This window comes from Trachurus trachurus, assembly GCF_905171665.1.
Source record: "Trachurus trachurus genome assembly, chromosome: 14".
NCBI classification, from domain to species: Eukaryota; Metazoa; Chordata; class Actinopteri; order Carangiformes; family Carangidae; genus Trachurus; species Trachurus trachurus.
Genome location: NC_139903.1, coordinates 7,433,634 through 7,461,378, shown reverse-complemented (window position 1 = coordinate 7,461,378; position 27,745 = coordinate 7,433,634). Strand labels below are relative to the sequence as shown.

Here is a 27,745-nt window from a genome sequence, read left to right as displayed (position 1 = left end):
TTTATAACTACTGTACATCTGACACAGTGACACAGCAGTGCAGGCCGCCATATTATCATCTGTTATTCTGACTCTACGCACTGATAATGTTAATCCGACTCTGATTTACCTTCGATCTCAACAATACACATATTACTAAACATACAAAGTTCAAGTAGTAGTATTTAATAATTAGCTATGAGAAAGGAATCAGGCTCATAGTAAATCAACAACATTATGGTCCCTTATTGATTTTTAAGCACTTGAAGAATAAAATAGCTTTGCTAAAATACTTAAATGTTGTTTCAATTATACTAAGAGTAAGTGCATGAGATAGCTTTAGCTTAACTAAACTTATCTTAATGCAAAGTTATGTTAAACAGTCACATTTAGTTTAACAAATATCCTGGAGACAGTTCGCTGAGCTGAACTGGTGATTTCCAGTTGTTCATAATGATGATAATAATCAATTATGCTAATATTTAATTGCGCTGTTCTTAATGATTAGATAATAAAGTACAGGCTCATAGTCAGTCAATATAATAATTTTGTTATCTTTCTGATCTTTAAGTTCTTGTTAATTGTAAAAAAAAAAAAAAAAAAACTTAGCTGAAGTAGATGATAGATAAAGGTCTTTATTTAGTATTATTTAGTATCTTCTTATGCTGCTGTGACATGTTGTTCCCCTCACGGATTAATAAAGTTTAACCTAACCCAGTGTTTTTCAACCTTGGGGTCGGGACCCCACGTGGGGTCGACTGGAATTGAAATGGGGTCGCCTGCCCTGAAATGTCTAGTAATTACTGATTACTTATTATTCTTTTTTAAATTGTGATTAAAAACACCACACATAATCTTAAAGAACTGTACTCTAAACTTTCACTTTCTCAAATATAAACCGAGTTCAAATAAAATGCAGCATATAAAAATATCTGAGCTGGCGCATCTTGATTTACAGCCACCAGAAGAGCGGGTCAGCAGAAATTTGTGATGTCAAAATGGGGTCATGAGCCAAAAAAAGTTTGGGAACCACTGACCTAACCTAGCTAAACTCAGCTTAATAATAATAATAGAGATACATTTCTCAGGTTAATGCTGAGCTGCCTGCCCCCGAGGCCGTGCAGCAGGCGGCTGTAAACGTAGCTTAGCATTAAAACTGGAGCAGGTCCAGACTCACAAATCAACGCTACAGTAAAAACTCTTCATGCTTCTTGAGAAAAGAGACGACGGGAGCCTGTAGCTACACAGCCTTCAGTGTGAGTTTGTAAAAACAAACAAGACGCAACATGTGTGTGTACCTACAGGTGTTTGCAGGAGGCTGCAGTTCGGCAGCAGCCCCATTATGTTGCTTAATAAAAAGCTCTTATGGGAAAACCCAGAGTAAACACTGATAGACTTTAAACAAGCCCGTCGTGTGTGAACAGATTAGTGTGTCGAGTCGACACTCACTCATACTGTAAATGGACCAGTTTCAAAACCTTCAACTGCACTTTATCGCTTCATCTCCAGTTGTTTTCTACAGTGTGTGTGATATAACATCATGCTGGTCCACGTGCCCTGAACTGAACAGACCAGTGGCTTCATTAAACCCTGAGGCCTAGTGGACACACACACACAAAGAGTCAGAGTGTGTGTGTGTGTGTGTGCTGCAGGGGAAGTGATACCATGAGACACACAAGAAAAGGACGGGCGTGTAGCTGCCATCACAAACCACTGCTGCCTTTTCTCTTCCTCTGTTTTCTTTTCTTTTCTTTACCAAACACGTCACAGCTAAAACCATTTTATTATTATTATTATTACTACATCATCTTTGTCATGTTGTCCAGTCGTTCCTGCTGCTGAGACTGAGACGGAGGTAATGAAGCAGGACAAAGAGACAGGACAGGTCAGTCAGCTGCTCTTATTCTTAGTCTCTCTGCAGCGATTCACACACACACTTTCAGCCACATCATGCATGCAAACACATGCAAACACACACTCTCATGCCCGAGACAGATGCTTATCTGTCTGAATCACGGCCTCGTTGTCAGATGCTCTGGCATGTGCAGCAACTAGGGACTCTAATGATTTATGACGCACCTGCACACACACACACACACACACCTCTGGGGATAATTCACTCTCCAGCTTCTCTGGTCAAATGCACTGAAATTAAATTAAATGAAATTAAATCCAGTGTTTGTTTGTTTTTTTCTCTGCCTCTCCTTGGTGCTGCAGTGTTTAATGATTAACGTGTTAGAAAGTGAAGCCATGAAGAGGCGACTTCCTCTAAATCCTCCCCAGAGACACAAACACTTCACAGATTTCTATTCTTATTTATTTATTTTGTCGCTGCTACAGGTTTTTCATTCAAAAAAATGAGTCAAGAAGTGCATGTTTTTTTGTGTTTTTTCAGTTCATGCATGTTCTGTCTCTGGAAATTGAGAGACTAGCTATGACCAGTTCAGCCCTCTCAGTTTAGTTCTTACTCAGATATGAGAACAAGTCAGGTCTTGATCTGTCTGTTCACAACGTCTCTGAATTTACTGTAGATACCGATTCTGTTTTGTCTTTAAATCAAACGCAGATACAGAACGTTTTTTAACAGACATAACATGTGATAGAAGATTAAATAAATAACCTCACCTGTGCTGCTGCCTGCTGGTGTCAGTGTTCAGCGCAGCTGTTTGTTCTGTTAACTTTAAAACTTAAAAAAAACAAAACAGATATTCACAATATAATAAAATAAAATAAACGTATCGTATCTGTGGTAATCCAACAGACAGACAGACGGACCAGACGATGCCTTCAAGAGACAGACATTGACTAATCAATGACTAATCATCCACCCACAGGACGACTCACAGGAGTTTGTGTTTGTTTCACACCTGGAAGCACAAATTTCAAATACAAAATCTTCTTATTACTTGAATAGTCACTGCTGCTCAAATCTTTACCTCCTCTCACCACCAGACTGAAACAGACAACCAACATCTGAATCTCTTATATAACATAAATAATAACAAACAACAAACAAAGGAGGGAGGGATATGGAAGCCCATTTTCACCACTGGATGGAAAGAAAAATAAGAAGTCAAAATAATGAGAAAGTATTTCATTTTTGATAGTTTAGACTTAGTATCTCATTATTTTGAGATAGTTTAGACTTAGTATCTCATTATTTTTGATAGTTTTGACTTAGTATCTCATTATTTTTGATAGTTTAGACTTACTATCTCATTATTTTTGATAGTTTTGACTTAATATCTCATTATTTTTGATAGTTTAGACTTAGTATCTCATTATTTTGAGATAGTTTAGACTTAGTATCTCATTATTTTTGATAGTTTTGACTTAATATCTCATTATTTTTGATAGTTTAGACTTAGTATGTCATTATTTTCAGCAAGTAAGTCAAAATAATGAGATACTAAGTCAAAATAATGACAAAGTATCTCATTATTTGGAGTTATTAGATCTTATGTGTTTACATCAAGTGGCAGAAATCGGCTTAGAGGGAGACGTTAAATTGTCGATTAAAGTTCAAAGAAATCAGAGGAATCTCGTTGTGTTTTCACTTCTATTTCCTCATGAACATAAGCTAAAGAAAAGAGAGAAAGTTCCTCCTTCACATAAAAACATCTGACATGAGTCTGTGTCTGAAGCCACTGCTGCTGCTGCTGCTGCCGCCGCCGTCCTCCCTCTCCTCGCCGTGCTCCTCGCTCAGGGAGAGAAACCCCGGCCTCAGCTTGTGCTTCTTCCTCTGGCCGGTCATCATGATGTGCGGCTGGAAGAGGCGGCTGATGGAGTGCAGGCCCTTGGACAGATCGGGGAACAGGTCCAGCTGCTCTTCTCTGGTCTCGGTCGGGGTCCTGCTCTGGTCCTGGTCCTGGTTCTGGTTCTGGTTCTGGTTCTGTCTCGGGCTGGGTTTGGGTTGACCCAGCATCTCCCTCAGCGTCTCGGAGATGCCCCGGTGCAGGTAGTGGTAGGCCTTCTTCCCACAGTTGTCCCTGACTCTGTGGTCGGCGCCGTACTCCCCCACCAGCATGGCCATGATGTACTCCTGGTCGTGCAGCGCGGCGATGTGCAGGGGAGTGTAGCCGCCGTGCGTCTTGGCGTTCACGTCGACCTCGACCCCTCCCCGCCTCGACAGGTCGATGATCTTCACCAGCATCTCGCTGTTGCCGCACTTGGCGGCCCAGTGCAGCGCGGTGAAGCCGGACATGAAGTCCCTCTTGTCGGCCAGCTGCTGGTCGCTCAGCAGCAGCCCGTACACCTGGCTCCAGTGGCCCGACGCGCACTTCACCAGCCACTCGTGCTCCGACTGCTCCAGGGGAACCACGGAGGAGGAGGAGGAGGAGGAGGTGGTGGTGTCTCTGTGCTCCAGCGTGGCCCTCCTCAGCTGGGGGGAGCTGATGCTGCTCAGGGGTGAGTCCAGAGTATTTTCTGGTGGGGGGCAAAAGGGGAAACAACAGTGAATCTGGGTAACAAAAATGAAGGCTGCCACTGACTGCTCTCCTGAATGTTTATATTGTACAGTTACACATGTCTTCATCTTGCTTTTACTGGCAACATTGAATCTTTCACCTTATAAGGAAGACGACCTTTCCATTTCCCACTTATATTAAAATTATAACCAATCAATAATCAACTCTATCTTGTCAATAAGAAGTCTTAGCAGAATAAGCAACACAATAAATTCTCAAAGTGAACATCAATATCTTATAGCCTACTACCCAGTAGTTAGAGCTCAGCTCTGTACAAACATCTGTGTTTTGTGTAAGAGTCAGTCAGTTATGCAGAATCACCAGAACAAGCATCACTCAAATGGTGATATTCAGAACAATAACAATCTTACACCATTTTCTATATCTACTATACAGAACACTATAGGATGTTTGCTGTAGGAGAGTTGATAATAGCCTACAGTAAATATAGGCAAGGCAAGGCATGGCAATTTCATTTGTATAGCCGGTTTTTACAAACAGTTTGTCTCAAAGGGCTTTACATGGCATCACAACAACATCCTCTGCCCTTAGACTCTCGACTCTCTCATCGACTGAGGGAAAAACTCCATGGAAAACCCTTTTAACAGGGAAACATTGGACCCAGGACGGACAGACGTGCAATAGATGTTGTAACATACAAGAAAACAGTTTATAGTTTATGACACAGAATGTGGGAAACACGGAAATGTTAACAAGAGTTTACATGTCTTCATCTTGCTTTTATTGGCCACATTGAATCTTTCACCTTGTAAGGAAGATGCCTATGACCTTTCCATTTTCCATTTGTAAATGTTAAAATTATAACCAATCAATAATCAACTCTATCTTGTCAATAAAAAGTCTTAGCAGAATAAGCAACACAATAAATATCTTATAGCCCACTCTTACCCAGTAGTTAGAGCTCAACTCTGTACAATAAACATCTCAGTGTTTTGTGTAACAGTTGGTCAGTGTATGCAGAATAACCAGAACAATCATTAGGCCTACTCAAATGGTGAAATTCAGAACAATAACAATCTTACAGCATTTTCTATATCTAGGCTACTATACAGAACTATACAGAACACTATAGGATGTTTGCTGTAGCTACAGAGTTGATAAGAGCCTATAGTAAATATAGGCTAGCAGTGTTAAACACAGGTTAATGACCATCGGGGGGAGATTGTTTAATTATTTTCCTATGTTATTGTTTTTAAACCTTAACAAATTTGATCTTTGAATATGTTGGGTGAGGTTTTCATATTGCCCTTTTGGGTTTCATACCTCCCCTTTGCACATCCCAGTCATGTTGATTGTTCATGTTGTTTTTTATATGATATTGTTTGTGCTAAATAAGAAAAAGAAAGAAAAAAAAATTGATCTCACCTGGGGAGGAGAAGGGGGGAGGAGGAGCTCTCCTCTTCCCCCTGGAGGAGGTGTCCGGTTTTGGAGGTTCATCATCTGGCTCCATCTTCAGCTTCTGGATCTGGACCCTGGTGGTGGGGGCAGTGGTGGGGGCGACTCTCAGGGGCAGGGCGAAGGGTTTATTATTATTGCTCCTGGTGGGGTCAGCAGCCTCAGGGTCACGGCTCTGCTGCTGGTCCTGGCCATGGATCTCAATATTCAACTTCCTTTTGACTTTAATATCCTGAGATTTGCTCCTCTGCAGAGCCATCTGGATCAGAGATAGAGGAGGATTTTCACTGCTCTCACTTTCCTGATCATGTCCACTTTGCTGCTGCTGCCCCTCACCACCACCACCACCACCTGTCGCCTTGACCCCCTCCTCCCCCTCCTCCTCCTCCTGTGTCCGCTCATCGGTCACCAGGTGCCGGTACATCTTCCTGACGACGACGTACCGGACACCGTCGACCTCTCTGACGACGGCGACGTTGTTGACGAAAGTCTTGAAGAGCTCCCGGTTGCGCTCCTTCTCCGCCGGATCGACGCAGTCCACCGCGGCTTTAAACTTTCCCACCAGCTCGGACTTCTTCAGCCTCCCTCCCTCCGACACGAGCAGCGACAGGACCGATTCCTGTGTCAAATCCATCTTTATATGATTAAGTTAAAAAATAAAATAAAAAAAAGTTCATGAGCTCGACGCGGATTGAAGTTTTTATTGAGCCTATATCCTGCTCCACCTTTGTTATATAGTAGCCTATAGTGTCTGACGGCGCTGCAGACCGACCTCACCTGGCTGGCCGCGTTGCTCTTCCTCCACACCTGGAGGAGTGTTTTCCGGAGAGCAAGAGGAGGGGGGGGGGGAGAGAGAGAGAAAAGAAAAAAGTGCAGACGTGGATACAATTTGAATAATATATGCAAAATGTCTCGCTGTTAACACAAACACAAAGAGACTCTGAAACTGCAAGGTCACGAGACAAATTGTTCAATAGCCTTTATAATAGCCTAGACTTTATTTAGCCTAAAGGTATTTAGAAATTGAAACAGAGAACATTCATTCATTCATTCACATTACGTCATTTGGCTCATTATAAGTAATAACACAGATAATAGGCTACATATTTTGTATCATGAATTGTGAATAAATAGCCTATTTTATTCTAGCCTATTCTAACATTTTTAATATAATGTGTTTATTTGGTCTGACTATTTGTAACTTTTTTTTTTTAGCATACAAGTGTAGGCTAAGCAATAAACTACTGTGTTAAACCACAAATAAGACGTCAGAGGGAGTGTTTTGCGTTTTTTCTGTTATATGTGTGCGTGTACTGATAGGGGTAGTATCTCTTTAAGTGATCTTTTATCATCTTGTTTCAAGTTCAATATCATGTTCATAAAAAAAAAGTGTATTGGTGTTATTAATATCATTATCATCTCCAAAAACCCAGTAGGCTACAGTTGACCAGGCCCTGAAAACACATAGCTACAGCTGCACCGAGTATGCAGCTCCTCAGGGCCCATGCGTAAGCTATAAACAATAGCCTACAGTAGAAGACACAATAGGCTACAAACTGGTTTTGTAGCTAATGGGTGTACATTAAACACTTCTATTATCAGAAAATGCCTCCACATGACTGGCTGAGTCAGTGAAAAAGAATTAACTTGTGACTCCTCATTTAATTCATCCAAACAAATACTTATGAATGTAATGTCTGTGACATCTACAGCTGTCTTGAAGTTATGATTACTATGTGTGAGTGTGTTTTTTTTTTTTTATCACCTCCACCACTGACACACATATTTTAACCCCCACCACACCTCCTCCTGTCCTGGCTTGTTGTATTGGGAGCAGTTTGACATTCCTGAAGTGAATGGGAGTTCCTCCTGAGAAGTGGCCATATTGGAACCTGTCTGTCCCGCCCAAAGATGTCACCGGAGCGTCAAGATAGTTCACTGCCCCCAACCCTCCTCCTCTTCTTCTTCTTCTTCTTTAACGACTGACCGTTGTGGAAAGGAAAGAAACACTTCAAAAATACTTTTTCTTTTTTTAATTCTCCAAATTCAAACATTGTCTATGTTTTAATACGTTTGATATTACACCGGAAGCGAAAAGAGAAGCTTAGCCTACAGATAAAAGCACAGCGCGAAACGGGAACATTCTACTCGTCCTCGCTGCTGCTCTTTGATCCGTTTGGCGACTTTGTTTTACTGTTAAAAAATATAGCTAGAATCATAGTTTTCTTTCTTTTTCCAGATCCGATTTAAAAAAAACGAGGTAAAAGAAAAATGTAACTTTCGCCACTAGTCCCTCCCGATGGAGTGAACGAACGAACGAACGAAGGAGCAGCGACGCAGCAGGGAACCATCTTGATTTTAGCCTTAGCCGCTTTAGCTAGCTGGTAGCCTCCCTCCCTTCCTCCCTCCCTCCCTCCTCCAGTCCAGCAGCTCTCTTCCGCCTTGTGTCCCTCTCCCTCTCCTCTCCTCCCGTCTCTGTCAGTAGTTTGGTAGCAGGGCTAGTAGCACGGAGAGACGACGAGCCGAGGGCTGCTCCCTTTCGCCTCTGCTCGGTCTTCTGCACCACCAACAACCAACCAACACAACCAACCAACCGTCACCATAACGTTACATTCCGCACCATGGCTGCCACGGACGTTGACGTGTTTTCGGTGAGTGAATGAAAGCCTCTTATCCTCTTCTTTTTATTTTCTTCTCACACACACTCACACACACACGGTTGCGATTAGTAAAAGTGTGGGTGTTAGCTGCTGCTGCTGCTGCTGCCGCCGTGTGTGTGTGGGTATGAAGCTAACCGAGCCTCCCCCCTCTCCCGCTTTTGAAGCCTGTGATGTGGGCTCAGCTGCTCTGCGTGTGTGGATGTGGATGGTTTGTTTGTTTGACAAATTGAGACAACGTTGTTATTTCGGCACTTTTAACGTTATAACGTGTATTTTCTTGTAATTGTAAACACGTTTTTTGTTGTTGCCCTGGCTGGCTGGGTATATAGCCTCCTAACATCATGGGTGTAGTAGTAGTGTAGTGTGGTGGTGGTGGTGGTGGCAGCACCATTCAACTGTTTACTAGATGTTATTATATGGAAATGTAACATTACTGTGTTATATAGCGTCATATATAGTGTTTATCTATCAAATAAAAATGTTATTAAATAGGATTTAGTCGCTGTTTATTGTTGTAGTTGTGGTTTTGCTGTGTAAAGCTGCAATATTGTTTGATGAATTGAGTGAGTTGGCATGTGTTTTACTTTCACTTCCTCTTCAGATGTGCAAAATGTAACTATAATTTAGGGGGTCAATATGTTTTATATACATATACACATTCAGAAGATTTTATTAATCCCTGAAGGGCAATTCAGTTCCTACAGTCCACTCAATTCACTCAACTTAACAAAGTGTAATGAGATAATGCAAAGAGCAGAATAAATAGCAGTGATAAATAATTATATTTTACACCTAAAGGCTATATATCTGTATCTTTCTATGGCTTTCTCTAGTCTAGGCAGTGCCTTTCTTTTTGCATTAGACAGTAATAGGTTGGGCATAGCTGTGAATGAGAGAGGAGAGGAGGAATGCATGGTCTATTACATTAATGGGGTTGACAAGCCTCTGTTGTCAGTCAGGTGTAATCCTGTTTGGTGCATATTGTCATGATGCAACACTGGCTAAAAGAAAACAGCAGATTTCAGGACTTCACACGCTGTCACCCAACAAAAGCTTTTACTTTATGGGGGAAAAAAAAAAACCTTAATATAACAACGACAAAGGCAAATGCACAGGAGGAGATTTAACAAGGGTGATTAACTTTTTGGCAGATGCTTGAAGAGATCCTCGGGGTGGTGAATTGGACAGTAAGCAGCAGTGAGCTTGCAGGGATAAAGAGATTAAGAACACACTCCAGTTCGGGGCCACTCCTTCCTCCACTTATTGGTGTAACACATGTCTGCAAAAAAAGAGAAAAGGATCCAGATCAGATCCACAAGGAGGAGGATGCAGCGGATATTGCACAGTTGTCGTTTCTTTTTTTTTTTTGCTTTGTGAAATCAAGAATGAGGACCGTGTCCAAGAGAAGAGGGGGGTTTAGGTCGGGTACAGGTTGCAGAGGATATTGCAGTCAAGCGATTTCTGAAACGTCTCTTTTAGGGAATACAAAATTAGAGGGCTGATTAATGAGAAAATGCTGAGAATGCAGTGGAGCAAGCCAACAGCATGAGCAGCAGCAGCAGCAGCAGCATAGTTGCCTGACTCTCTAACTTCCTGTCTAACTTTGTGAACTAAGTGAGACCATATTGAACAAACTGACGTCTGAGTCTGGCAGTTTGTGTGTTAAAGAAGGGCATGCATTGCACGCTGTTAATTAGGCTATGTGCAGCAGCTATCGATACGGATGTGTGGTCGGTCAGTTGGTTACGTTTTTCTGGCCCCACATCAATCCCAAATCCAATGCAAAGCAAAAGCCCCCCCAGCTTTGGAGCTTTGGGATAACTTTTCTAGGCCAGAGCCACATGAGGTGATCAATAAAGCCAACAACAACCTCTCATTGTGTTTTTTTTTTTTATTCGCCCACTGATTGTGTTGTTGAGTGTGTAGCATGAACAAGCAGCCGCTGTACTGTGCTGTGCAGTTAAATGGTTATGTAATGAAATGGCCTGTAACGTATTTAGCATGTACAGTGTTCAGTGACCCCGAAGAGCATTGTCTCTCCCGTGAGGCCTGCATGCATAAAATCAAATTAGCTTCATAAAGTGCTTAAAGGCAGGAGACATGGGATGACAAACTGGGGAAGAAGACGACATTTATTTGCACTTTGAAAGAGTTGTTTTGTGCTGCCGATGCATTAATGACACTTGAGCAACACGAATTTGTGTGTAAACTGTGTGCAGTCGCTAATTTCCGCTGATTTCCGCATTCATTCATCTTTTAGTAGCGCCGATCTTTTCGTAACTATTCATAAAATCTACACCTGCTCCTGACTGCGTGTAGGAATGCACATAAATATTGCTTGTCATTGTTGGAAATTACAATTTCAATTTGTATTGCTCTCTGTTATGTTCAAAAAATGTCCACTGATGACATTGAAACACACAATTTAAACATGACACAACGATTTCAATTTACAATGGGTTGGTTTTAATGATCTGAGATTCCCACAACGTTCATTCATGAATCCGTAGTATGGTTTTAGTTGCGTTTATGGGGCTTTTATGTGCAAATCTACACTCAGATTTAGCCTACTAATGTTTTTCAAGAAAGAGACCCATTATGTGCTCACAAAGTGCATTTATTTACCGATTAATCAGCATTTGTTCATTTTTAAACAAGACATAGGACTTAACTCTCCTACTGCCTTTTATATACGATCCACTGCTTTCCTCGTGTTGTTGATGGGGTCAGAGGATGGGTCAGATGTACTCACTGTTGTGTGTCAGGGTTGTGTTAGCTTTACATATAGAAACATACAGGCCATAATAACCCCCAGAGGCCAGTTTGTCAAATCCAGTGTTGTAGATGAGTAACGACAGCCGAGCTGAGTCAATATCCATCTATAGAGCAGCAGATCCACGTTTCCTCCGCCGTCGTCGGCAGCGGCTGTGTGATGCTCGAGGATTAAAAACGACTTCCCAAAATATAATCTTGGCGAAAGCTGAATGAAGATTTTTTGAGCCAGTTCATGTTTGTCTTGGTGTCGTAATACCACACGACTGTTTTCTTTTCTTTTCTTTTTGTTGTGCAGCTGCGTTTCAATGCAGGATCCTCCAGTCTCACACCAGACCAGCTGTGTGTGAGAGAGAGAGAGGAGGACAGACTGCAGCAGCTCTCATAATAATCTGTAGGTCACAAGTTTGATCCTCGTAGCGCCCAGTGAATCCATCACAAGTCATGGGACCTGTCAGAAGTTTTGGGGGCCAGCGTTTACAGCTCAGAGCGCCACTTGTTCTGATGATTTATTTGTTTCAGGTGGTGTTTTTAGGTGAGTGTTTCCCATCAGTGTGGACAGTAAAACGCTGCTTAGTTAAATTTTTTTGTCCAGTTATGATCTTGACCGCATGGATTATGGGAGTTCAGTTCACACTCACAGCGGGTATTTGAGTGAGGGCAGTGGACAAGAAAGGGACAAGAGGACGTAACCGAAAGTAAAAAAGAAAGGGACGTTCATCTTTTATCTGACACATGGCATCTGAAAATAGTCGATAGAGGTCTGTTGCAAGATTTAGCTGCATGTGAAGTTTGTCGGTGTCACTGAGGAGGCCAGAAAAAGATAAAAGTGCACTGAGTTTCTGTTTTTATTCAGTCAAAACTACGTGCAACTCTTAACAAAACACGTAGATATGAAGTGAATGAGCACAACTTGTTTAGATCTGACTTATCGGACCAAGCATGTACAGCATGTACAGCTTTACATGCATGGGAGAGAAAAGCTGGTTTTACCTCTAATCCTTAAAGATTTCCAGCTCATGGTGAAAAACTTCACTTACAAAGCTATAAAGAATATATTTTTCAGGGAGGAGTCAGACCTTTTTTTGTTTTTTTTTGTCAGTTCAGCGATAGTAAGGAGAGGAGATGCTGCATATTTGAAAGAGGCCGTAAAAGACGAGTGTGCTGTACATCTGTCTCATAAAATAGTTCCTGCATGTCTCGTCTCCCGTCTGTCCTGTTGGAGCGCCGATGAGCGATAAAGCAGAAAAATATGGCCGATGAGTGTGGAGGGGCAAGATGCATTTGATAAGAGGATAATAATCAGATCAAATATTTGAGTGTGTGTGTGTCTGTGCTTGTGGATTCCTGCACATGTCATCTCCATCTCAACCGTCAGCATTTTTTTTTTTTTACTATCTACTACACTGCTGCCAGCGAAACACACACAGGTGAAATCTGTAGGCATGGTTACTAGTGCTGACAGTCTCACAAAACCTCTCATCCAAGTTTATTTCTTGTTTGACGACACGGTTTATACAACAAACAAACTCTGTCAGATCTCAATCTTGAACTTTATTCATAGATGAAAGCACGGCGTCGTGGTCCTCGTTGGACAGGAAGCACCGACTGTGCATGTGTGGGTTTGTCACTGAGATTATATCATCGTGTGGTCTCCTCTTCCTCCCTTTGCAGAAGTTGAACCCCCCACCCCCTCCCTTATAACCGACCGTTTGTGACACCACATTAAGTGTATTTTGCCTGCAGAGCGTCCGTGTTAACACCTTCACTCAGGCTAATGTTCAGGCTAATGGTTTAACTCATTGTTCAGCTTCAGCCTGAAGGACTGGACAGGATCCAGAGACTAGTCGGTGCCGTTACCGCCTTTTTACTAGATGGTGCCAAATCAGAATATATAAAGAAGTCAGGGCAGAATGATTGCAAAAACATGATAAGTCAAGTAAAATTTTATTTTTGATAGCATTAAAACACAACCACTTTTTCAGTATCAGGAAGTTTGTTAGATTTAAGTTTTATAGAAAGTCAAAATAAAGACGTCTCTGTGTCAGATAAATTATGATTGTTCAAGATTCAAGTTCAAGAGAGTTTATTTGTCACATACAATAATAGAAGATCATTGCAGTGTAATGATGTGTGCACACACTCCAATGACTGTGCAAGTTAAAAACATGACAGGACAACAACATTAACCTGACTAAAAACTAAGAGATGCTAAGACACAGTAATTTATTCTAAACTAAGCTTGTCAGGATAAAGTTAAAAAAAAATGTATTGAATTTACAGGCACATACGGTAAAAGGAGAAAAACATCACATTTGAAACGCTGCAGCCAGCAAATGTTTTGTATTTGTGCTTGTAAACGATGAGTGTTTTAATGAGGAGACGAAATCAAACCGGTGCAAAATGTAGTTCAAGGTACTGTAAACAAATGTCCAAAGGCCTTTCCTTCCTACTCACACACACACACCTGTATCAGCGGCATCAGTGTGTGTGTGTGTGTCTCAGTGTGTCAGGTGGAGGCTCAGCTCAGCGACACCAGCTGCAGACAGACAGTCAGTCAGGTGGTGACGGAAGGAGGCCTGAAGGCGGAGAGAGAGAGAGAGAGAGAGAGAGAGAGAGGCTGAGGAGGAGTTTCAGGTTTTCTGTCTGTGCCTCGTTAGCCGTCGTGCTAACTTTGTGTTTTTTGAGAGTTCTTCAGACTTGGGGGGTGTATGAGGTGTTTACAGGTGTCTCTTTGGGCTCTTTGTGTGTCCGTGCTCTCTTGACACCGGAGCAGAGTTTTGTTTTTTCACACAGTCTTTGGTTCGCCGCCCCGGGACAGGAGGACCGGGTGTGGTGGGAGTGGAAGTGAATTTGAGCCTGTGTGTCCGGAGGCTAACGGCTAATCCTCCTCCATGCTTTTAGTTTTAAACACATTCGGGCTAAAAACAAACTGGGTAAATGAATCTTGACGGATTTGACGATAATGTTGATGAATTAATCCATTATGGAAATGGATCATTTATTTGTGAGTGAGCAGTCTCACACAGTAAAAACGTATCCTCAGCGGAGAGACGAGGTGTGATCACACTGTGTCATGGAAAAAATCTTATTATATGATGCATATGTCGTTATATAAGGAGAGACGCTGCTTTAAATGTCACACATATACATCTTCAGGATATATGAGGATATAGGTTTAGATAATTCTAAATTTAAATGTGCAAAAATGTTTATATGATAATTTTTAATACGGTACAAGATGAAACTTTAATGAAACTTTAATTTTCTTAATTTAAATATATATGCAAGTTTATTAAAATTACATGTATGAAGCTTATTTATTCTTATGTATGCTTTTCTTGGTGATTTTAAACGTGTCTAACATGTATACTGTATACTCTGACCAACTTAATTATAGACTTTAGATTAGAGCTGCTACAATTAATCAATTAATTGAACAATAATCGATTATTCAATTAATCGTCAACTATTTTGATAATAGAATAATCGGTTTGGGTAGCTTTTTGTTTTAAAAAAGTCAAAATTCTCTGATTTCAGCTTCTTAAATGTTTCCTTGTTCCTTTGTGACAATAAACTGAATATCTCTTTGGTTTGTGGACAAAACAAGACATTTGAGGACATCATCTTGTGGTTTAAAAAACACTGATTGATATTTTTCAACATTTTTTTGACCAAACAACTAATCGATTAATGAAAATAATCGTTAGCTGCATGCCTAGATAGTATAGGCTAGTACAACATGTATGGACTAGAGATATGTGTCAGCTTATGAAACTGCTCCAATTTCTACATATATTTTGTCTTTATAAATTCAGTATGTTCATATCTAACCTTTGCGTGTTGGCGGTGTGTGTGTGTGTGTGTGTGTACCTGTTCGTGTGTTGTGTGCGTGACTGTTGTAGGTAGGTTGTAGGCGTGTTGCTGCTGCACTGGTTCCTCCCAGTTTAAAAATACTTTACAAACTGGTCTGCTCTGTTTGACCATGCAGACATTTACTGATGCTGCAGGTAGACGCAGTAACTTAATAAATATTAACGCCGGTGTTTTCTATTGTGTTGAATCGATATGAACATGTATATGTACACACGCACTGAGCAGCAATGAGCCAGTCAGAAAGTAACACACAGCTCTGACTGTGCATCAGTCTATATGATCTGTGGCTCATTTTTACAGCCGTTTCCTGTGGGCCTGGTGATACAGCGGCCTGGGGACGGTGTTGTTTCCTCACGCTGGGACAGTTTAGTCAGACGCTTTTCATTCCTGTCATTCTTCATGCTGCTGCTCTTCTCCTCTCTGGAGCAGCTCGAGTGGGTGGAAAGAGAGAGAGAGAGAGACAGAGAGAGAGATAGATGCCTCCCTAATTGCTCTCGTCTGTTGGTTATACATCCTGTGCTCGTTAATGGGGGGAGCTGTTATGCTCTTGTCAATACATGTAAATGTGAGAGGAACAGGGATGTAATCCTGTTTGTTTAAAGCACATTTTACAGTGAATTACAACCTCTCTCTCTCTCTGCTGTAAAGTAAAAACAAGAAAATGACCAAAAATGGAAATACACAGTGGGTTCAAGTGATCAGCTGTAGCTCTCACACATCTGTTTATATGTGTTTATATACATACATGAACACAGAGGTGGTGGAACATTTTTCTGCGTCCGCTTTGCAAATGTAGTTCAGTTTTTAATTATTTGCACATGCAGATTTTCATGTGCACATGTATGATCTGCCTTTCTTGATCTTAAGTCATCTAAAGGGCTTATCTTTAGGGCTTATTTTACAAATTAAACAGTTTTTTACACCGTTTCTACTGTCAAGTGTTGCTCGTTTTCATTTCCTCCCCTCAGTTTTTGTTTCTACTTGTTGATGACATTGTCAAAAAGGTGTAAATACAATGATATGTCTGTTATTGAGGTTGTGGTTAAAGGAGGAGCTGAGGAGGAGGTGCAGTATATAATTTCATTAACGCCTCTGTGACTGAAAAACAACAACAAATGAAAGTTACCGGCTTCATAAAAGTAGAATTTATGGCCGAGCGGTGAATGATTATATTGAATTATAAAATATATGAGTGTAGCTGAGCTGTAGCATTTTCACACGGTTGTATCGTGACTTTTAATTCAGTAAATGATGATCAGAGAGTGTCGGCACACGTTCAGACAGTGAAGTCACAGTTTGGGTCGTTTATATGTGTTTGTCCACGTCTGCAGCTTTTCTTTTTTTTTTCAAAGATAACACTCTTGGTCAGGTCTGAGCGCTTTCTTCACTCTCACTCGAACATTATGTGCTACTCTGACAGCTTGGTAGCAGTGTGGGGGTCAACCCGCACTTATCTCATGAGTCAGGAGTTTTGTTATTTCTATAAGTCTTAAGAGTCGGTGTAATGTCGTCCTCCTTTCTGGATGAAATGGTGAATGGATGAAATTTCCACATTGCGTCAGCTCCCATCAAACGTACGTAACGCGGCCTCTAAGAGCCCAGACATGTTTCTAATAATCACCATCAGCTGTGAGAAGTGGGCTTTTGACCTGAGATGTTAAGTCCCAGATGTTGCAGCAGAAGACAAATCTTTTTTCCCTCCCTCCCTCTCTTGTTGTCAAGGTACGTCCATCATCTATCTGTCTGCAGAAACTCTGCAGCTGCCACATGTGAAACTGGATACGAATGAAGGTGTTTTTGGACAATGAGCAAAGATTGGAGGCTGACCTTTATTTTATCGTATTCACCCCAGCCTGGATAAATAATAAAGGCAAATATAAATGATTAGCTTCCTTTTATATTTTAAACACAGGAATCTGGAGAGTCATTGCACCGGTTTCCTTCCAGAGGCCACACCCTCCTCCTCCTCCTCCGTTTTGCTCTACGGCCATTTATCCAAATATCTCTGCGAGCTCCATTCAGCAAACTCAATACCACAGGGACGCATTAATGTTGTTTAAAAGTTCTGCAGTGAATAACAAACAGAGTGACCGGCGACCGCTGCTGCCTCCTCCTCTCCCTCCCTCCTCTTCCTCCTTCGGCCCTGTAAACCCGCTGCTACTGACCGAGCACGAGCAGCAAACACATTATGTTCAAGCTTTTGTCCAAAGAAGTGACTCACAACAAATCAGTGTGTTGTTCGCTCACAAAAAGGAAAGCAGAGCCCGTCCACATGAGGAGCTTCACATTGATATGTCTGAAACCAATAAAGGAGACATATTCTGCCCCCTTTTCCACAAATTAAAATAGTTCCCAGGTGTCTTAAAGACATATCTGTGACATGCTTTGGTCAGAATACCCAAAGGATCAAACATCACAGCTCTTTTCATCTGCTCAAAACAGCCCTGTTCAGAACAAGGGGGCAGTTGTCGGTCTGAGAAGTGAAGCTCACTTCCGCGTTCAAAAAACTGCAATCCCCTCGGATTCCTCTGGGGGCTGGTGTCAGAATGGAGCATTCCCCATAGACCCCCATGTTAAAATCGCCGACTTTACATCCTCAGTAAACATGTTAAAAGCCTGGTGTCAGAACGTTTTTTCGTCTCAATCGATAGTTTGATTTGAATTTATTAAAGGATAGCCCCTTGAGATGTAGCATCTCATTTTCAAGGGGGTCCCTAAAAGTTTCTACCCCCGCACACACTCTGAGGGGGGTGAATTTGTTTTTAACTCTACCGTTTTACTGTTATTAGGTTAAAACTCTGGCCAATTAGGGCGCGGAAACGTTGAGTGACAGGTCCGAGCAGCTCCGTGGACAGCTGCTTCGAGGCCAGTGGGCGGGTTCTCGGCTGACCAATCCAACATGGCGCTGTTCAGGCCGCCATATTTGAGTCACAAAAACGACTCCACAAAACCAATGGGTGACGTCACGGACGCTACGTCCATTCTTTTTACAGTCTATGGTTCAGAACGGCTGGTTTCAGTGCCTGTCCCTTTAAATGCAAATGAACCACTGCTTGTCCCGCCCCTTCTACTGGTACCAGGTAGGGGCGGTATTGTGCAAATTCGAAAACTAGTTATATCACTGGAAGACAACTGAGGGAACAGCTCGTAAAACCACATGGATTTCAATCTAGGGAGCCTGAAAATTACAGATTCTTTTGTCAATTCTCACATTTTGGGGCCGGAGGGAAAGACAAACACCCAAATACATGTTAAAGAGCCTTAAAAAAGTGCAGCATCCCGACGTTAAACTGGAGCTTTGTTCTCTTTATTTCAGCTTCATATGTAATGAATGTTTTTCTTTCAGTGGCTTTGCTGCTACCTAGCTGTGTCTTAGTTTTCCTTTTCCCATTTAAATCACATTAACAAACAGCCCGTATAGATTCGTCAGTAATTGAACACCTGTGTTAACGCAGTGTAATAAATAAACTCACGGTGCAGTTGCAGCTCGGCTCAGTATTGCCCGGCTCAGCTCACGTCAGATTACTTCAGCTGTGTTGCCTGACACACTGAGCTTTCTGTGTTTTCTACACACTCACACACACACACACATAGATAGATATATAAACACACACAAACACACACACTGCTCATCCTATACTGTGCAGTTCAGTCAGGTTTCTCCCTCGGCTGCTCTGCTGTGTATGCAGACTAGAGCCTGTCTGGCCCGGTTCAGCTGAGCTCTGCGCCGCTCTCGGTGACATCAGCCTTCAAATATGCAGCTCCTTCGTGGCCGAGCCAGACGAGCTCGGGTGGCCTCATTCATCTCAAGGTGCTGTCTGTTCCCGTCCTGCACAGCTGTAACGCAGCGTCTCCGGCGCTCCCCGACCGTCTCTTAGATCGCTTACAGATAAGAAGAGAGATCAAAGGTGAAAACACTTACAGCAACCGACTAGCACCTGTCTGTGTGCTGCTTATTGATTACAGTGTGTGTATATGTGTATATATGTGTGTGTGTGTGTGTGTGTGTGCACGGGCCTCTGCAATAACTTTCACAGTAGCCACCGTGGGGGTTAGAGATAATTTTGTCCCGTCACACTCAATTTGATTGTTTTGGAAAACATGCTGATAAAGAGGCTAAATTAAGATAAATGGTTTCATCTTGTGGATTCACGTCGCTCCCTGTATGTGTGTGTGTGTGTGTGTGTGTGTCAGTGCATCAAGGCGAGCTTTGAAACTCCCATCTCTTTTTATCTCCTCAAATACTTGCACAACTGTTTTCCCCCTCTTTTTTTCATCCTGCAATTTTTACAAACGACTTCTTTACTCCCGACTGGAGAGACGATCTCATTTTCCATCGTCTGCGTTAAATCACTGAATCAGCTCATTTCCCTAGTTGTGTGTGTGTTTTTTTTGTTTTTTTTACGTGCATCTTTGTGTGGAAATATCTTGGCTTGTGCTCATGCTTTTGTGAAGAATTATCCTGGAAGCTCATCCTCCTCCTCCTGGTCGCTGAGCCCTGATTACCCAACTCATAACGTTAGTTGATGGGTTTAACATCTGCAGAATGAACATAGAGCGTCTTTGATGTTCATTTGCATAGGAATGTGAAGGTTTCAGCTCCTGTTACGTCCTCCACTGTACAAAACTCTCCCTGCGTCCGACGACTAGTGTTTTCCTCTCTCACATCATGTAAGAAGAGGTTTTGATTCTGATTTTGTTTTTTGTTTTTTTGTTTGTGTCTTTTCAGAATGAAGAGAAGCGTAACCTGAGTTTGGGCGGCCATGTGGGATTCGACAGCCTCCCTGACCAACTGGTCAGTAAATCGGTCACACAGGGATTTTGTTTTAACATCCTCTGCGTAGGTGAGTACAAACCTGAGAGTGTGTGTTGCATAATGCACATAATAGCTCGTGGAAACACAGTGTTGTTGGACCTGCTGAACGTTTCTCTACTTGCTTGTTGTGTTTCTTTCTCCTGACATGAAAGAAACGCACAGACCTCTTAAAGGAGTATCCCGGCCATTTTTGACCCATGGCTAGACGACGCTAGCGCTAGCGACAACGCTAAACTATGGGGGCAATTCTTTCAACCACAGCAAATACTCAGAAAACAATCAAATATCTATGGTACATGACTGGTATCCTTATGACACACCACTGAACTCATATAGTGTACAGTATAAACAGTATAAACTTTGTGTTTTTGCATGTAGTCACTCACCTCAGATAGCCGAACTCTGAAACATCCTGGAAAGACATTACTATCCGAACCGATCCGAACAAACACTTTTTCCTTGTTGTGATGATTTCTTTACAAAAATAATCAATCGAGCAGTGCAGTGGTAATGTCCAATATATCTCCAACCATTTATCTTTGTAAAGAAATCATCACAACAAGGAAAAAGTGTTTGTTTCTGTGGCGGGGAGAGCAGGCGCTCTGCGATCGGATAGTAATGTCTTTCCAGGATGTTTCAGAGTTCGGCTGTCTGAGGTGAGTGATTACATGCAAAAACACAAAGTTTATACTGTTTATACTGTACACTATATGAGTTCAGTGGTGTCTCGTAAGGATTCGAGTCATGTACCATAGATATTTGATTGTATTTTGTGTGTTTGTTGTGGTTGAAAGAATTTTGCCCCCATAGGTTAGCGTTGTCACTATCCCGAGCATCGTCTAGCCATGGTGTAACTCCGGTTTGCCTGCATCAATTCTCCTTTAAGTCTGAGAGCTGATGAATTACTCCCCTGGTGACTTTTAGTAATGTAACTCTCTCTCTCTCTCTGTCTCTCTGGTTCGTCCCGTCCTCAGGGGAGACTGGCATCGGCAAGTCGACGTTAATGAACACACTTTTCAACACCATGTTTGAGAACGAGGAGGCGAGCCACTATCAGAACGGCGTCTACCTGCGGCCGCGGACCTACGACCTGCAGGAGAGCAACGTCCACCTCAAACTGACCATCGTCGACACCGTCGGCTTCGGAGATCAGATCAACAAAGAGGATAGGTGAGAGAAAGTCACTGAAATAAAACTGAATTTAGATGAACCACAGTAAAATCCTCCCAACAGAACCGTTTATTTTCTCAGGGCTGTTTTTGATACATCAACTCAAATCAAATGCTCCAAAAAAGGCAAATTCCTTTCATATGATCCTCGGAGCACATGCATGAAATATATGTGTGTTTTCCATCGAGCTCTCGACCGGAGGAACAACAGGTTTTCCTGTTGACTCTCGTCCAAACCCCTACTGTCTAGCTGCAAGATGACAACGCCGTCGTTTTTTGCCCAAATTAGGTCCACGTTGCCTCGGAAACAAATGAGAGAAACAGACACAAACTGATACGAGTCCAGATTTCTGATGGAAACGGGACAAAGTGGGATCGTAGAGAGGAAACGGATGATTTATTTATTTATTTTCTTTAAAAACGTTCAGCTGTGGAGCAGAGCAGAGCAGCACTCTCACGCCCTTTGATAGCAGCTCTCTCTCTCTCTGTCTCTCTCCCTCTTTCTCTCTCTCTCCCTCCCTCTGTGTGTTGGCTGAATAAACCAACACGCTGAAGGACGGACTCCTGCAGCCGACTGTAAATGCACAGTCAGTGAGAAAGCTGCAAAGAAAGGTCAGGAGTCACACATACCACAGAGAGGATTGAAGATAGACGTGAAGGGAGAGAATAGATGAGTGTAAACAGGCGTCTGGCTGAGGAGAGAGAATAATTATAATCATAATAATAATAATAAAGTGCAGGGAAATGTAGGTAATTTATCAAGTGTATATGATCTGATATAGTTTAACACAACAATAAACTCTTAAATTTCCACAGAGCTCACAAAGAAACAGCTGGTTATCAAATGTGTGGGTTTTTTTTTTATGACTTTGGTTTCCCCGATGTGAATTCAGGAGCACGTTCAGATGTTCGATGTTGTTGTTCGATACTTAAAAAATGTTTTGCCAGTGTGAATGTGTGGAGGAAATGTTAAAAAAGCAGAGGTGACAGCAGCTGGAACCAATGAGGTGGAGGTTGGCGGTGGTGCGTTGTAGCAGCCAAGTGTCGCAACAACACAACACACGCAACAAACACATTTTGTCTGAGGAGGGGAAACTACAGCAACATAGTTTTTTAAAGGCTGAGCTGTGAATAACAAATAACGTTTATTGGAACGATTCAAACACAGATTATCGCAATGAAATTATAGAGCTAAACTGTGATGACTGTGGGACTAATAAACCACAAAGGCAGTTCACTTGAAAGAGACTTTAAAGAGATTTGAGGCGATGATTCAGTTCATGTGGCCGACGTCCAGTCGTCTTGTTCTCATCTCTGAACTATAAATGACTTAAAGCTGCAAACAAACTCGGTACGAATGAGGCCTCGTGACCCATAAAACATGAACCAGCATTAAAGACCATTTTAATATTTCTTGACATTTCAACATGGTAATTAATGTCAGAAGAGAAAAATAAGTGTTTTACAGTTCAAACCAAAGTGATAAACTATATAAAATATTCTGAATTAAACACCAACACGTGACGATCTGTTAAAAGTCGTGATAATTTTCATTGTTTTGATCTATGTTTTGTATGCTGGGATCTAATTGAAACAATTTCACTAGTATTATCTGGAAAAACAGTTATTGTCTTTTTTCTTTCTGGTGCATGTCAGAGTTAATATCCTGCAGCAGCAGCAGTGCAGGTCACATCCAGCCATGCTGACTGCCAAAAAACATAAAGCATCTGACTCCACATGCAAAGTGCACAAAAAGGCAAATCCCCACACAATTGTTTTCATACAGCTCTTTTTTTCTTAATTTTCACCGATTCGGCGTTGATGTTGTTGGCTGCAGCGACCATGTGCAGCTCTGTGTGTGAGAAAGAGAGAGAGCAAGAAAGTGCAGGATGTTTTGCAGCCGCTGTAATTTGTTTAAAACAGAACTCGCAAACTTTCATGCAGCACTGAGTCGTACAGCTCTGAACTGAGATCTTTGGCACAGAATCAGGTCACACAGTCACAGAAAACATAAACTGTCTCGGTTCATTTCCTCACTGATGAGTCCATATTTCCTCTTATATTGATTATTAATGCACAAATGAGAGGACAAATGTTTTGTTTTGTTTTTATCAGTGCACATAAATCCTCAGCAGTTTCTTTTCTCTGGTTGTTTTGCGCAGCTACAAGCCCATCGTCGACTACATCGACACTCAATTTGAAAACTACCTGCAGGAAGAGCTGAAGATCAAACGCTCGCTGTTCAACTACCACGACACCAGGATCCACATCTGCCTTTATTTCATCGCACCGACAGGACACTCCCTCAAGTCTCTGGACCTCGTCACCATGAAGAAACTGGACAGCAAGGTGCGCACAACCAAACAATCAACACACACACACACACACACACACACACACACAGAGCAACAGTCTGTGAATAACCGCGAGCTGCTCAGAGCTACGCTGCCGAGGCTAATGGGATTCAAACTCATCAAATACACAATCCAACAACTCCAAAACGCTCTGGTGGACAAGTTGTGACCTGCACATTCACCACGCTATGAGATAATAACAGAACGTTACGAGACAGAGTTGTTTTTGAGGTAAATTCATGTAAAACCGCTGATGCGCGTTGCCTTCAGGGGCAGTTTTTCAGCAAGCAGTCTCTGCATTTGCTTCAAAAACAACTCAGTTCTGTTATTATAAATGCAGAGTGTATTTGCACCGACAATTAACGGTAACAAACCTACTGCTATGACTATAGGGATTATGGCAATGGGCCAATTTGCCAAAATGTTGAACTATCCCTTCCCTTTAAACAGCCCCAGTGTGAACAGACCCACAGTATCATCCATGAAATACACTTCCACTCAGCTCATGTTACTGATTGTGCTCCAGTTTGACGTGTTTGTAGGACACACACACACAGCTTTATGTACCAGTCAATAGTCACATTCAGAGCCTCATTGATTTGTGGGTTGTTTGTATTGTGTTTTTCTTTTTTTCATTGCTCCTGTGTGAGTATTACTGCACAGATTATTGGTCAGTCGCTCCGTGTTTTGCTGCACATCCGTCATCCGATATCAATGCAGCTCGCTGTGGACTGGAGACACAATCACAATCAGTGGTTTGGCATCAATTAGACGAGAGAAGTGGTGGGGGAAAAAAAAATCCCATCACGACAACAATCGGAGCTTTAAAAAGAAGAGATAGATGAGGAAAAGGGAAGGATGTGAACATGTGTAAGGTTTGATTTATGTAGCTGTAGCTCCACTGCGGCTGTCACTACTTGATGTCTTTATTGCAGTGAACAGAGGTTTATGAGGATTAACAACTAAATCAATACTAGTCCAGCATCAAACTTTATTCCTTTACTTTACCCAAAACGCCGCCAGCAGTTAACAGCTGTTTCTGCCTCTTCCACTGAGGCGAGTCCTGCTCTGTCCAGACGGTCTTATCACCGTACGATAGCGAATCACACTGTCACGTCCGGTCCAGAGGAAGTAGAGCTGCTCAGAGGGGCGTTCTTTTTTTTTTTTTTTTACTCTGAAACCTCTTGTGTTGCAAAGATGATGTCTGGAGCTCGGGGTAAACGACTGTCAACACCACCCACTGTTGGCAAGAGACCACATTTTCTGCCTGTTTGTGTGTGTTTTCCGTCACGCATCACGAAAACTTGCAAAATAGTAGTTTCCTTTTTCTAAACAATGACTTTCTTCACATTTAAAGGAGCTTCATGGCTCTTTCTCCCAATCACAAAGTCAGTAGCGTTTCAGGTTGCCAGTTCCCACAGAGCTGCAGCTACAACAAGCATCATAGATTACTGTATGCCTGACGTTACTAACATTAAAAGACTCTCAAAAACATCTTGTCTTCTTGACAAAAGCAGAAACAAAACCAATTTCAATTTCTTTTATTTGATGAAGAGGGACAATGTACATTGATAAGCATTTTAAAATAAAATGTAAATGTACTCAATTCTAGCTAACAAGCTAATTTCCATTGACAGTCCCCCTATACTGAAATAGAAACAAGCAGGTTAAAGAAAACACAAGTATAAGTACAGTATTTAAAAGCACGGGGCAGGTACCCCTTCTTTTTTTTTTTTTTTAGAAAGAAAAAACAAAGAAAGTAATGCAATCATAATACATACATAAGACAAAAACTGTACAACACAATACAATCGTGGATCTGCACAGGAGAAACAACGCGCTGCAGTATTTTGAATTTGACAGTTTTGGCCACAGTCTTAGATATCGCTCCTTTAACATACTGATATAAAAGTTTTCTCTTCTTTATAACACATTAAAGCAGAAGTGAGTGATCCGGTCGTTTTCGCTAATGCTGCGTTCCAGGCAGGCTTTTGAAATCGTAAATTACAGCTTCAAGTCACAACTTACGACTTTGTAGCGTTCCAGGCAACCCACTCGTGTTTTTCCGACCTGTTTTACCGGTGAAAGTCACTATAACGGCCACTCGTAACTTCCGACCGGTGAACTCGTACCAGATCGAACTGGTACCACTTCACGGTCGGAAAAATACGAGTTTCCTTGAACGCACCATAACAGTCCTCGTCGCTACGTCACCACATTCATGGCGTTCCTTGGCTGCACACACAGCCCTGCATGCCGTTCTCTCTCCCCATTGGATAAAAACTGTAGGATACGATAAATGTTTTCTCTTCGGCTCAGAGCAGAGCAGAGGGACTGAGAGACCCGTGTTTCGGTCCAAACACTCTATGTAAGTGATTGCTGTCGGAAGATATAACTATTTAAGACTTATATTAACACAAATATATCACTCACTTCTGCTTTAACCACTAAATTTAATGTGTTGAAGTGAAGTTTCAGGAGGAGAGATCCCAAAACATTTAAAAAGGGTGAACAGCGAAGAGAAAGAGAAGATCTTTGTTTAGTTATGAGAGAGAGGCTGTAACTCAGGAGGACGTTATTGACTCTTCTGTGTTGGGAAGGTGTGAAATATTTTTGCCGATCATGTGCAAACATCCCACATTTCAACCTGCGACGCTTTGACATCTACGAGCTCTTAAAGTGAGGAAGCTTCATGTCAGAGGACAAACGACAACCGCCCCCTTTTTTTTGTTTTCTTTTTGTTCATGCGCTCGTTTTACATCCATCTTATTTATCTCCGGTCATAAAACTATAACAAAAGGTGAAGTTTTGTTTCATCAGACTGATTTACAGCTCCCTCTCCACAGCGTTTCACCGTGTGGCCACACAGATGACGCTGCTGCAGGAACGACTGTGGCTGCTTTTTATTTTTTTATTCCTGTTTGTGCCCATTGATGCAGCGATAATAATAAATCTAGAACAAAGCAGATGGTCGGCTCGTCACCGCAACCTGCTGCTTTTACCTCGACCAACTGTCAACGCACGGCTGCACCGCACATCTCTGCAGAACGAAGGGACAGTCGATGTGTTTATAAGGAACTGAGGAAAGATTATTGATGATTTGTTTTACACAGTGGATCTTCACCAGGATTTATAAATCTTAGAGAAACATTTCTTCATATAAATGCTGTTTAATTGATTTTAAACGTTTATCCAGATTAAACCCTGCACTAAAACTCTTCTACTACCCTTTTTACTTAGATTTTAACTTACATTAGAACAATGCATATAACCATACATCAATAAGTAGTGTTCTGAGCTAGTGGGGAAAAAAACTAATAATTAAAATTAAATGGAGTAGACAATGATAAGAAAAGAAAAAAACAATACAAAAAAACGAAAAGGGGAAAAAAAGAAAGCAACAACATATCGGCAAATGAAGTAATATGTGTCCTTGCACATGTTAAAACATTTGTTAGCATCGGTCAATTCAGTCTTGGACCATCAAAGCCAGTGTCGTCATTTCCATTTAACTTGGCACTTAGTCTTTCCATAGGAAAAACTAGTTAAAATGGGAAATTTGTCACTGATCCAATCAAATAATATACATTTTCTGGCCAAAACTAAGAGTTTATTCAGTTTTCTTGATCCAATCACGTCCATAAATCTATTTATATGTGGCAGCCCCAATAGAAACCGGCCTGGATCTTTACATATCATCTGTTTATCTCTACTTTCCTTAATTATTCCCGTGAGAAAACCCGGAAAATGTCAAAGAACGCGCTCCAAAAAAGATCCAAACCAACCAAGGACTCGTTCTCTCCTTGCTGAGCCTCTGTTCTGTGTTTACCGGCCAACACGGCGATCAAAAACCTGCCTCCTCCCTCGCTGCGTTTGCCAACTGTCTCCTGATTCGATCCAAACCACCAGGACACACAGCCGCCAACTCTCTGTTTCCTTTGCTTTGATCAGCCGAGCCACCGTGCGTTACTTTACCTGAGCTGAATGTATTATTTTTATCCCCCCCCGTCTTCACATGAACCACAAATATGTTTGCTATAGTTTAAACAGCTTTACCTCCCTGCATTCTTCGTCTTCTTCGCCCAGTTTGAGTGAAAGCAAAGCAGCTTACAACGGTTAAATCGCCCTCCGAGCCAAACTCCCTTTCTCCTGAAGCTGCGCTGTGACGTGAGGAACCTTTTTAGTTATTCACAGACGTTTTGTTCTGTTTTCTTTGTTTTGTTTTTTGTTCTCCAGT

The 27,745-nt window shown here is 41.8% G+C and overlaps 2 protein-coding genes across 3 annotated transcripts in view; one reads left to right on the top strand and one right to left on the bottom strand.

Moving 5' to 3' along the window:
- Positions 1 to 3,586: 3,586 nt before the first annotated feature.
- LOC310997336 (ankyrin repeat domain-containing protein SOWAHA-like) lies at positions 3,587 to 6,495 on the bottom strand (the record flags this gene model as incomplete). The annotated part of the gene is made up of 3 exons (XM_083987011.1): positions 3,587 to 4,404; positions 5,832 to 6,120; positions 6,271 to 6,495. The coding sequence occupies 3 exons, from the start codon at positions 6,493 to 6,495 to the stop codon at positions 3,587 to 3,589; spliced, it is 1,332 nt and encodes a 443-aa protein (XP_083843137.1).
- A 1,807-nt stretch (positions 6,496 to 8,302) lies between these two features.
- Positions 8,303 to 27,745, top strand: part of septin8a (septin 8a) — a 47,131-nt gene continuing 27,688 nt past the window's right edge. For both annotated transcript variants that reach the window (XM_083986255.1, XM_083986254.1), the window contains exons 1-4: positions 8,303 to 8,512; positions 19,899 to 20,013; positions 20,960 to 21,155; positions 23,317 to 23,503. In XM_083986255.1, the coding sequence (XP_083842381.1) occupies positions 8,483 to 8,512; positions 19,899 to 20,013; positions 20,960 to 21,155; positions 23,317 to 23,503 (528 nt within the window). In that variant the 5' untranslated portion in view covers positions 8,303 to 8,482. The remainder of the gene's footprint in view (positions 8,513 to 19,898; positions 20,014 to 20,959; positions 21,156 to 23,316; positions 23,504 to 27,745) is intronic.